The 12,530-nt window shown below is 40.1% G+C and overlaps 2 protein-coding genes across 5 annotated transcripts; one reads left to right on the top strand and one right to left on the bottom strand.

The window, feature by feature from the left end:
* The first annotated feature begins 3,918 nt into the window (after nt 1-3,918).
* Nucleotides 3,919-6,492, top strand: LOC143100140 (cell surface glycoprotein CD200 receptor 1-like). 3 transcript variants are annotated; one of them, XM_076263089.1, is made up of 4 exons: nt 3,919-4,202; nt 5,226-5,369; nt 5,828-6,115; nt 6,354-6,492. In XM_076263089.1, the coding sequence occupies exons 1-4, from the start codon at nt 4,136-4,138 to the stop codon at nt 6,467-6,469; spliced, it is 615 nt and encodes a 204-aa protein (XP_076119204.1). In that variant the 5' UTR covers nt 3,919-4,135; the 3' UTR covers nt 6,470-6,492. The 3 variants fall into 3 exon arrangements, with proteins under 3 accessions (XP_076119204.1, XP_076119203.1, XP_076119202.1); XM_076263088.1 differs by having other exon boundaries at nt 5,037-5,369; nt 6,357-6,492; XM_076263087.1 differs by having other exon boundaries at nt 5,037-5,369.
* Nucleotides 6,493-6,812: 320 nt separating this feature from the next.
* Nucleotides 6,813-12,166, bottom strand: LOC143100138 (uncharacterized). 2 transcript variants are annotated; one of them, XM_076263085.1, is made up of 4 exons: nt 11,723-12,166; nt 11,125-11,159; nt 10,712-10,779; nt 6,813-8,497 (listed from the first exon to the last, which is right to left on the bottom strand). In XM_076263085.1, the coding sequence occupies exons 1-4, from the start codon at nt 11,749-11,751 to the stop codon at nt 8,318-8,320; spliced, it is 312 nt and encodes a 103-aa protein (XP_076119200.1). In that variant the 5' UTR covers nt 11,752-12,166; the 3' UTR covers nt 6,813-8,317. The 2 variants fall into 2 exon arrangements, with proteins under 2 accessions (XP_076119200.1, XP_076119201.1); XM_076263086.1 differs by having other exon boundaries at nt 10,712-10,776; nt 11,723-12,164.
* Between the last annotated feature and the right edge of the window lie 364 nt (nt 12,167-12,530).

The following is a 12,530-nucleotide window of genomic DNA, read 5'->3' as shown; positions in this document are numbered from 1 at the left end:
CGCTCTGGAAATTCACAATTTCGTCGCCGTTTTTAAAAAAAAAAAAACATAGTCCAGTATTTCTTTCGAAATTGAAATGAAGTTGTATGGACTGGACTATGTTTTTTTTTTTTTTTTTTTTAAACGGCAACGAAATTGTGCATTTCCTGAGCGTGTTACTCCACACTCGGCAATCGACTCCTACGGACTTTCCCCTAAAGACGCCAGCTGCAGCAGCAACATTTCCGGAAAGGTACTGGCTTGACCTCCATTGATCTCCATTGATCATCAGGGCATTCATTTGTTGCACCATCTTGTTCATCTTGGTGTTAGCTGTAATCTATTCCAATGTAGCCCGATGCAGTTATGCATCATGACCTTTTTCATCATGATCTACCAGCGTCTGGTATGGTAACATACTGAGTAATTATCCACTTTTTGTCTTAACTGTGATAATTGTGATTGTAGTTGGCATATACAAGCATTGTTAAAGACACTTGATAATTTGTTGCACCATCTTTCCAAAGCAGCCTCTAAGCACCTCAGCAAATTTAGGTGGAGGGATGAGGGTATTGGTTGCAGATCTGGCAGCATGACAAGATTGAGACCCGAATACATGATACACATGATACTTATGTGTATTGAATCCAATATTTGTTTTTCTTAAGATGTAAGACCATCTGTATTCATCTTTGTGTAAAGAAGCTTGTCTCTGTAATGAGAGGGAGGTATCTTGTCATGCAGGCTAGGAGGTGTCGTAGGATGTTTTTAAGTAGCTAGTAATTTGTAAGAGGAGTTAATCTGCATCAAAACCACAGATTATTCCATAACCTGGGACTTTTTCTTGTCTCTCACTCCCTCTGACATGCCGATGAGTTTCCGTGTCCTTTCGATATTTTATTTTTGGTTTTGTCTCATCATCACACTCCCCTCACCTGCAAGTGCCGTCCATGGAGCCATCACAGCCAATGCACCTCTGCAAGAGCAACCACACAAATCCACTGGGTCCAGGAGAAGATGGACACCTCTCAAGCTTGAGCCGTGTGACATTAATCTAACGTTTTTCTTTGATTTCTCTCTTTTTATATTATTTTGCTCACAGTGTTTAGATAGTTTAGATTAGTTTAGAGCCTCTCATTTATATAATGTATTCTATATTTATCCCAAATAAACATTCTACAATTTTTCACCCTCATTCTCTTGTGCTCTGATTTGTTTTTATCCCTGTAAGACCCACAAATTGAGCAAACCCTTCTTCACCTTTCAGATATTGTTCAGATGCAGAAATTAAGCAGTTTTTACATTTTTTTGTTTTAGTTAGTTTTTAGGTAAATATTGTAATATTACAATGTTGGGTCTAGTAGGGAACACAATTCCTGTATTTCTACTCGTATTGCCTGAACACACATACAGATCAGCGAAGGGTGCATTTGCAAAATTAATTGTTTACGTAGCCCCGCAACAGTATAAACTGTATCATGAATATTAATCATGCAATAATCATATTTTATGAATGCCTTAATGTGTTCTGTTCATTACAAGTTATTGCACTGTCAATATCTTGTAGCAGGGACTGAAAACAAAATGATTTTCATTTTGGTTTGTTCTGAGCAAAAACATTATTGTACCAGTGTTCCAAGGCCTCTCCTCTAAATGGTGACCGGTTAGAACGTTATAGAAGAACGGTTTAATGTCCCTTTAAAAATGACATTGTCTTTACAATTTGATTTATGGCCGGTGGCAAAATACTATAGACTTTTTTGCCCAACTGCCTTAAAGCTTAAATCAAAGCTATCCAAGCTAAGCTAGATATCAAGGCTAACTGTTTAAAACACTGTGCCTGAATTCAGGCGTGAGGCAGGATTTGAAAGTAGGCAATTAGCCTATATAATATTAGATCTTCAAAGATGTCTGATACTTCAGGCACAGAAAATGTCCTTGCATTAAGCCCTGTATAGCCTATGTGTGGTGCTACCAACAGCATGACAAGCCAATAGATATTTCCCTAGTGTCTCTGGTAGCGGTCATTTCACATAATGTTTCAGTACTGTATAGTTCATTATCCTGGAAATCCAGAGTTCTCGCGATAGCACAATGGAATTGTCTTTGCGAGACACTCTGGCAATGAGCAATGATGCATGTTACTTTTACCCCTTGCATCCCGGGGAACCAATGAAATCGGCATATCTATAGGCGGGCCAGAGGCGAGCTAAACTGATGACGACAGCGCTGCAACGTTGGAGGTCAGTAAACATTGGTCGTAGTGTTATCCAATTGCGTCGAAACACTCCCGTTTTCCCCGTGTTTCTTTATTTCAAGGTCATCTTCCGGCGCCCTCCCGTTTTGTTTTGTTTTTTTCCTGGAAAACTCTCGTAATTTGCATGACCATTAAAATCACGGATCCATTCATTTTTTTCTCTTAGTCTGACATTTCCCAGATTGCTAGATTGTGTATGAAATACACCCTTCACAGGCTGCTACACAATCACTTACTTTCCATTTTAACCCTTTTGTCATAAAACCTGGCAACCCAAAACCCAAATAAGGAAGCTGGTGCACACTGCGCAGCCACTGAGTCTCGCAAGCAAGTGGGCTAGAATAGCCTACTCCTGAACTAACTGTTGTCAATAGAGAAGAAGTGATTAATACATCACATTGTTGTTGATCAGGGTTCTAATGTTGATACACAATAGGTAAGTTGATAAGATGATCTGACAGCAGCTTTGGAGTTTTGGAGATAAGCTGCAGACAGCAGTTGGATACATAACTGGCATGTGTATCTCTTTCGGTAAGGTAATAGGATTGACTAAAATGTAGTGTTTCAGTCAAAACATCGCAGTGAACTGGACATGAGAGGAACTCCCCCCACAGGATATACTACTTTCAAGTGAAGTTTATTTATATAGCGCATTTCATACAGAGGTCATTTAATGTGCTTTTTACATAAACAAAAGCAAAGAGTAATAGTGAATAAAAGCATACTCTTGCTAAGCCATTTTCGTAAATTTCAAAAACCTACCCCCTTCCCCAACCTCCCCCCAACATTCTAAATCAATTGTATGCACGATAGCATAGCAATATTATACACCATTTGAGAGATTGGACTCTTGGGAATCCATACATGACAACCTTTTTCATGTGCAATATGTATAGTGCTTTACATTGTCAAAGTAATCTTACTATGTCTCAATTAAAAATGCTCCCCCCTCCCCCTCCCCCACCCTTGGTGCTTCCCTACCTTCTAGCCATAGTGTATATTCTTAACAATGTGTAGATACTTTTTTTGTTGTGTGGGTGTGTGTGTGTGTGTGTGTGTGTGTGTGTGTATGGGTCCTGTCTTGAATGAGGACCAGCAATGTGTGGGGTGGGTGGGTAAAATAGGGGTGGGGGTGGGAGAGGTGGGTGGATGGTAGGGTGGGTTGGGGGAAGAGAGAGGTGGGTTGGTAGGGGTGGGTCGGTGTAATCAATAATAACTATTAATAAGTATTGAGGGAAACATATGTAAAAGTAGAAATGAAATTCTGATGAAACTCTGATTCTTTTTCATTACTGTTGTTTCTCCCTTGTTTGATGTACTTCCTGGTACCTAATCATGATGACCCACAGAAATTAATAAAACTATTCCAAAAACAACAACGGCAAAAAAAAACAATGTGTAGATACAACAATACATATGTTAATGTATAGGCTACATCTGTATAAAAAAACATATACTATACAACTGTATTACAGTCACATAAATCTATGTTGCCACACTATACTGGTTCTTAAAAGTGCCACACTTGCACAACTCATTGTCTGTGTGTTGCAGTAGGAGGAAAGAGTCTTTGATTTTGTGTTTTTCACACATCCAGCGTGACTGCTATCAAAATGTCATTGGCTGAATGTAGGGGCGACAAGTTCCTGTTGACAGCAAATTTCCAGCACACACAGGAAGTCTAGGTGAAAACTGCGGCTAAGCAAGTTCAGGTAGTCTTTCAACTGATGGATATTATATATTTTAAAGTGTATTCAAGAGACGTAGACAGATTTGTCTTGACCACCTTCAGGTTAGGCCACAGTAAACATGCAATAGAGGGGTGACTGCACTAGTGGTCGTCTGGCTGTACCACAGAAAAAAACCTACCACAGTAAACGTGTATGAAGTATTTGACACATGGAGGTGGGGAGGATTATACTACCTTTCTTGGCTTTGCTGTGTCCTTCGTCGAGCTCCTCTGCAGGTTTGACATTACAAGATTTTTTCTGTGTGCTAATTTTGTGTGTTATGGAATATTTGGTAAGGGACATACCCACAGCTGCGGTTACCTCTTTCACTTGGCCTCCACCCTTGTGCCAACGGCTGTATCACAGACGTTGGTCCTTTACCAACTCCACTCTTACTCGTGTCATATTTGCCACTTTCACAGACAGATTGGCAACAGTCTTTAAATGCTTACATGAGCTGGGAATTAGTTACAATGCTACTCTGTGTATTTTCCTACTTCATTGACTTTTTTAAGGTAATTTGAGACACGTGAACTGTTGCATACATGTAAACATCCTGAGTGCACTGATGCACATGAGACCTTGTAGATTAGTATTAATGTGGTAAGTTAATTGAACCACAGATAATAATACCTCATTTACATATTGGTAAGTAACTAACTTACTTGCAGTATAATGGTTGGCTGGCTAGCTTAATTTACTCATTGCTCAAGCAGCCTATCTACTAGAAAACAATCAGACAATCTCCACTGGTTTGCCATAATAAGATTTACAGCTATATGGCTGTATTTAATTGTTCAACAGGTAGTGGTAGCATGTTGATCCAGTAGCCTCACTGGTGCACTTGGAAAAGCCCACTAATCATGCCCAGATGAATTGTTATTTTAAAACATATGGATTAAAAGCGTAATTTACAAGAAATACAATGAAGGGAAGGGGCTAAAGGCCTTTTATGTTTTATGTATTATGTCCAAAGGTTATGTCATACCATCAATGTGTTTTTATTGTCTATAGTATTTGTATTTATAGTAAGTGATTAAATTTGTCTCATATTCCTGTAACTCCATTAGGACAACTAAATGATTCACAGGCCCCAGCCCTACGCACTGAATATTTTGCAGAGGGCAAAGACGCTAACATAAGTTGCAGCAATAGGACATGGTCTGATGCTCTCCATTTTATCTGGAAAATAAACATCAGTGGAGTCTATTGTCTGATAAGTGAATCTACCAAAAATCCTCCGCACAACAACTGCACAGGAGGGAAAACGCTCCGCAACACCACCAATGGGGAGTCCTACCTGCACATTCCTCACTTTGGAGTCCAAGATGAAGGGACATATAATTGTGAAGGGGTGTTCAGAGGTGGAGCTGAAACAGTCAACATTACAGTGCGGGCAGCAGGTGAGAAATGAAGCTTCTGGTGAACAGAAAAACATGGTATGCATCAAACATTCAAATACAGTATATAGGCATACATGTTCAATATTTTTTGGAGCAGACTTGTAGGTTACATGTATGTGTGAGAATGAGTGCTCTTGCAAGTTATACTGATATTCTAATGTCTCCTAAAAAGCTGATTGGACCCTGCATATGTAACGGTAGCCAGCTGGTCTGTAGCTGCGCTGTATGTACACTGTGTGAACTTCCCTCCTGACACCTAAGAGTTGTGCTAGAGAGATATCAGCCTGGACTTGTTAACTCAAGGTGATGCGGTTACACATATCCAGGTCCGGGTTACACATATCCAGGTCCAGGTTATGCATATTATGGTCATTATAGTACTTTAAGTCCATTTGCCATCCGTAACTATAAGCCCAAAGAGCGGTTCATCACAGTTCTCCCTTCCTGTGCCTCCACAGTCACCCCTGTCCTCTCCACCAGACTGGAGCAGGACAGTGGACAGAGGTTTGCTGTCTGTTCTGCTGCTGGGGGAAAACCAGCGGCCAAATTGTCCTGGGAGGAGATGTGGGGATCCTCTGAGGTCACGGAGAGGTCAACTCAGAATGCTGACGGAACAGTGACCGTGGAGAGCTGGCTGCGCGTGCCTGATGACGGAACAAAGGATAAACTCACCTGTGTGGCCAGTTACCTCTTCTGGACGCGAGGAGCAAGCACTGCCGCCGTGGATCTCACAGAGATACGTGATGGTGAGAGCACTTCCAATGATTATTGTGATTGATTGATTGATTGATTGATTGAAGGAATGATGATAGGGTGGGTTAATGTTACAGAGTAATATGAAAATGACTGTCAATGAATGATTTAGTGAACCATGCAAATGACCAAAGGAAATTATACTTGATAATCTCAAAGATAACACTAATTATGTAAAGGTAACATTACAGACAGGGACATGCTGTATTTATTGGTATGTGTTTTCTTCAGCAGGTTCATTGGCAGGTGAATTATGGCAGGTCATCATGATATCATTTTTTTTTGTACTTAGTTTGGTCATTGTAACTTTTCTCAGCATATACATGTGCCTTGAGAGACACAATTAATAATAAAACAAGTAAACAAACAACAGGTGTACATTGTTTTTCTTATTGTTTATTTTTTCCTCAAGATAGTAGTATAGAACAGAACAAGATATGCATTCAGCGCCATGTTATAGAATCCTTACAACAGGACAGAAACAAAAGGGCTCATCATATACCTACACACACACACACACACACACACACACACACACACACACAATCCATACAACCCCCTAATCCATACAACCCAGTGTACTATGAACTTGCACTAAAGAGACATATTTTTTTAATCATTAGTATGTGTGTGTGTGTGTGCGCGTGTGTCTTTTCGTGTCATTTCAAGTTGGAAAAAAAGATCACAAGTGATATATCCGCTGTTTATTTATTTGAATAATTAACTACCATAAACTTTGAATATTATACTAGGGGTATTTCAGGAATGAGAATTGGTGATAAGTCTGACTAAATGAACTCAGAATCAAATGGTAAACCTTGTAATCAAAAAGCACTATGGTTTTGATTTACATGGAGAATGTGGCCATGCAGCTTTTTTATTAGCTTCATCAACAAGGAGGCTACACCGGGCATGTAACTGAAGCGTTCCGTTCGCGTTGTGTTGCAACAATTCGCTTCAATTATCATCAATGGAACTGGCTACACCAGACGTGATAGCTGCACGTACGCTCCAGCCTATCGCGTATAGAGTCGTAATCAGCCTTAACATAATGATTGATGGCAGAGTTGCAACGGTTCGGCTTGAATTCCCTCCTACTTGAAAACAAAGAAGATGGATGTTGCTGTTGGCGAACAGCGTGACACGAGTTAAGCTTTTTTTTAAGTTGGCAAAAGTTTGAACTAGCCAACTAGCTCCGCTGGTGGGAAAACACATGGGACAAATGAGTTGTAGCGCTGTCCTATTGCGTGCAGAGGGAATTTGAAAGACAACTGTTTATCCCACCCCTCGGACTGAGCACTGCCAACGGTGAGTCCCCAGACCCTACATTTTAATGTGGGTCTGGCTCGTCAGGCTACTAAAACTATCTTTTCACTACGCAAACGGAGCGGTTCAGTTGTGGACCCTGTGTAGCACGGGTGTAACTCTTGAGTTAGCTTAGGCTTGTCATTAGTCCTCGTTCTTGGATAGATCATTCCTTGCAGTAGATTTTGTGTGGACCCACATGCTGCTATTAGCCTACATGTCAGTTTCCAAAACAAATACATACTCAACACAAACAGAGCAAAACCTCTATAATGATGAAGACAATATAGAAATCTAAACATCAAAAAGTCTAACTTTTGGATGTGAATAAATTAAAGTGGATAAATGCAAAATTCTCATACATAGATACATATAGTACATACATACATACATACATACATACATACTGTACATACATACATACATTCATATCTCAGTTACAAGTGAAAAAGGTATAAGAAATGCTTAAATACTTTCATAAACAAAGTAGTCTACAGTAAATGTATAGCTATTGTTTCTCAGAAGTCACCGTACACCACACGTATATATATATATATATATATATATTGTAGCATGTGAACAGCAAATGCATAGTTCTCAGTATTTCATGTAGTATGGACGTATCTGTGTGTGTGTGTGTGTGTGTGTGTGTGTGTGTGTGTGTTTGTGTGTGTGTGTTTGTGTGTGTGTGTGTGTGTGTTGGAGAGAGAGAGAGAGAGAGAGAGAGAGAGCAAACACTGAAACCAACCCTCTCCGTATACCTGATGTGTGAGAAAAGTCTATTGGTCTAAAATGCCAATGTACATGCCGCATATCTCAATGTTTGTCAGCAGTAACATGTGCAACCTTGTTCAGCCATTCTCCAGTCATGTGCCTAATAGGCCTCCGTATCAGCCCATGAGCACATAGTCATCAGAGCAGTCCTCTCTGATTGACAGCTTGTCCTCAGAGGGGATTTTGACGATCGCATAGTCACAGTCATCTCCCTCCACTATCTGCACCGTATTTCCTGCTTTCTTGCCGTTGCCATGGTCAATTGTTGCATACAGGACTTCCTCCTTCGGCCCGTTCTGTTTATGATCATAAACAAATAAAACTCAGTGATAAAGGTATGCACTTGGACTGGTGATACTGTAACCTGAGTTTAACACTAGTTTAACACGAGTTTAACTTTAACACTACTGGAGTGTAACAGGTTTAATTGATATGGAAATGAAATGTCATATGTCATATGTCAAAAGACTCAAAAACCAAATGTAAGATCAAAACTGGACAACTCAGGAATATTGCCATCATGCAAATGTGTTTGGGTCTATTCATGTAGAAGCTGCTAGGGAAATTAGCTGCAAATATCTCCCAGCCTGTACAGAGGGACAAACAGGGGCATCTAGCTGTTCATGCAACAGCAACGTGTGTGTCAATGCTTTCTGTCGAAACGCCTGAAATGCTGATTAGAATCACCCTTACCACAAGACCACAACACACACACTCGTACACACACACTCTCTCTCTCTCTCTCTAAATGCAACTTGTCTTTTATCACATTTATGAGTCATATCACTGGAAATAAGTTTGACTCAGAAAATATTTCTGTTAACTGACTGGTGCTAAAATGGTAAAACATACAAAAATATCAGATTAGTCCGATCAGTGTCTAAAAACTGCTCAACCTGTGTAGCTTTAATTTTATGAGACTGGTTCTTTGATCACCAGAAACTACTCAACTATTCACTCTACAGTTAGCTGTATACTAACTATATGAATATGTAAAAGAGCACTCTTAATGCTCAGTCAGCTTCAACAGAAGGGCTGTCAGCTTGGCATAAGTACACTAAGCGCACCAAACGTGTTAGTGTTATGAAATCCCCACTGATGTAGCCAAAACAATGCTAACTAACGTGATATGAAATATGATTCCCTTTTCTTACACTGTACTGTACATTGCCAACATTGCGACAAATACTAATAGTAGCCTAAAGATCTTCAAACTTACACACAAAGCTATCAGTCAGACCCAGAATGGAAATAACTTGTATAGCAGGTATCAGAGATCATCCAGGAGAAGTCAACAGTGCACGTTATCTACTGTATGTGGGCCGGAAAACCAGCTAGCATGCTGCCACTGATAATGGACAGAATATGACCCTAGATCTGTTGAATGCATCTTAGTATGTTGAATGGAAAGACAAAAAAAGGAACGGCCCGAAGAAGCAAAACGAGAAGGAAATGATTTCAAAACAGCTAGTCAGCAAAAATTGCAGTCATTTAACAAGATGATAAGCCAGTCAGCATGCTTTAGAACCTGTGAATCCTTAGCAATCAGAGGTACTCCGGGACAGGAGACTGCTGATGATTTCAAATATAATGACAGAGCTAGAGAAAGGGTAGGTTGGCCCTCACTTCACTTAAGAAGGTACAATCATTGGCTTACATTTGTGTACAAGGCCATAGTTGGCCAGCTTCCTCTGTATATGACTAGTCTTTTAACTGTCAATAGTCAAGGGTATAATCTGCGTTCAAGTAGATATATTCTCTTAAAAGTTCCTTCAAACCAACATAATGATGAAGACAATATAGAAATCTAAATCTAAATCTAACTTTTGGATGTGAATAAATTAAAGAGGATAAATGCAAAATTATCATACATACATTTATATCTCAGTTTACAAGTGAAAAAGGTATAACAAATGCTTCAATACAGGTATATATTCTCTTAAAAGTTCCTTCAATGAAGACAGAGTTTGGAAAAACTGCTTTTATGTATAGTGCATCAACTGCTTGGAATGAGATTCAAAGATCGTTGAAACTTACAGTATTTATTTCAATCAATGAATTTAAGTCATATCTCAACCAAGCATTCCAAACTGTCTGCACCTGTTCTTATTTTTTCATTTTGTTTCATTGTTGTATTGTTGTGTGTGTGTGTGTGTGTGTGTGTGTGTGTGTGTGTGTGTGTGTGTGTGTGTGTGTGTGTGTGTGTGTGTGTGTGTGTGTGGGCGTGTTAGTGTATGTGTGTGTTGTGACTGTTGTTTATGTACTTATTTTTACTTTGTCTGTCTCTATATGTTCACTGTGTGCTGCTACCTTGGCCAGGGCTCACTTGTAAATGAGATGCCTGTCTCAATGTGATTTTCTTCCCTGGTTAAATAAAGGTATAATAATAAAATACATCAATAGTCTGTTGTTTCATCCACTATGGGTCTATTTGGCATCGGTCTCAGAGACAGAAGCAGTCCCTTTCAGAAATACTCAGAAAGCTATACAAGGCAACGGAATTCACTTACTGTGTCTTTGTCCACGTTGTGCTGGATTTGTGCTTGTCCCCCTTGTGCTGCATTTGTGCTGTTATCTTCTTATAGAAAGAGAAAGGGACATGTGATTATGTGGCAAGGCTTGACCTCTACTTACAGCCAACAGTTTAATGCATACTGTAGGATAGTCTTACATAATCACAGATCACAAGTGATTCTCTTAACTCGGTATTTGACTTCATTGTATCATTTCATTTATCTGAAACTTGATAGTGTGAATATATTGTTCTATGTGTTTTTAATTATGATGTGTATGTTGTTTTATAAATGATGTTGAATTTAAAACATCTTCTCTTAAGTATTTCATCACATATGATGCATTGTGCATGATACAGTACATGTCCTCCACATGAACCCTGAATTAGGTGAATTAATGTAGGTCTTACCATCAGATTCATTATTGGCATCTGATGCCTTTTTTCTGTTAAAGAGAAAAGGAAAAATAATGTCAGCTTCTTTTTTAGGGCTAGTCTTGTTGTGCAACTCTGATTTTAATCTTTTTTTGTGAGATTACTGGATTATTTTCAGAAGGCTAGGCCAGCGTGTTTCAAAAATAGGTCATATTCAACTTAGAAATGAATAAGATATACTGGTATTCTTTTTTTTTTGTTAGCAAACACTCAAAGCCAAAGTATGCTGCACAACAGTTTTGCACCAGCTTTATACTTCCGGTATAGCTATGATTAATAATACTATGATAATTATTATTTTATTTTAATAATTGTTACTGACAGAATTGGTGTCACGAGGAACACCTGAAAGTAATGTGATAAACTCATCATTGACACTGCCTGAGTTCTGTATGCCCTGGGCCTCTGCAAACACTGTGGTTAACCACCCCTACAGTAGCCCTCACTGCAGGATGTGCACTCATGTTGAGCATGCACCTTACTGGAAAAGTTGCATAGCATTACCCAAATGCTGTATAATGAATACCGTTTCATAATCAACAATATCCTGTAATTCACAACATGTGGTCCTTACCGTCTTACACTACATACGAGGTTGCCCATTATCCTAGTTGGTCTTGGTCTGCCGTCGTCAAGATGTGTGGACGCTTCCACGAGCCAGAGGTCACAGGTCGTGGTGCCGTGGCGACAGCTGGCCCTGGTAACGGTCGTTGTTGGCTGCAAGAGAGCAACAGCTTCCCCTCTGCCTTGTCAGGCGATCTCTTCCGAACGTGCCGATGTGGGGCAGGCCAGTAGTAGCCGCGTGCGAGGGGAACGTCGAGAAGAGAAGAGGGGAGGGGACAGCAAGACCACGGGTCCCAGAGGGGAGAGGTTTAGAGGGGGAGAGCCTCGAGGAGAGTGAGAGATGGAGGGGGAGAGACTGGAGGGGAGTGAGAGAAAGAGAGTGTCAGAGGCACATGGCAGTGCAGTAGCAGAGACACACAGAGAGAGAGAGAGAGAGAGAGAGAGAGAGAGAGAGAGAGAGCAAGTGCACAACAAAGGCAAGCTTGTGCTATGGGCTTGTTTCCTGTGTGCTGTGGTTTGCATCAACGTGCAGAGGAACACAAACACGCCTCTCTCTCTCTCTCTCTCTCTCTCTCTCTCTCTCTTTCTCTCTCTCTCTCTCTCTCTCTCATCATCATCTCACACACAAACACACATACACACTCACAAACACACAACACACACACTCACAAACACACAACACACACACTCACAAACACACACACACAGACAGACACACACACACACACACACACAAGCACATGCATTGACACAAACCACACACAGTCCTGTTTCAGGTCAGTTGATCAATTGATCAAGAGATGACATTTATGCATTTG

Source organism: Alosa pseudoharengus, unplaced genomic scaffold (genome assembly GCF_046254945.1).
Source record: "Alosa pseudoharengus isolate Yale_2024_CS ecotype anadromous, Long Island Sound unplaced genomic scaffold, YU_APseudo_1.1 YU_APseudo_1.1_scf_3, whole genome shotgun sequence".
In the NCBI taxonomy this organism is placed as follows: Eukaryota; Metazoa; Chordata; class Actinopteri; order Clupeiformes; family Clupeidae; genus Alosa; species Alosa pseudoharengus.
This window is presented reverse-complemented; position numbering and strand designations above follow the sequence as displayed.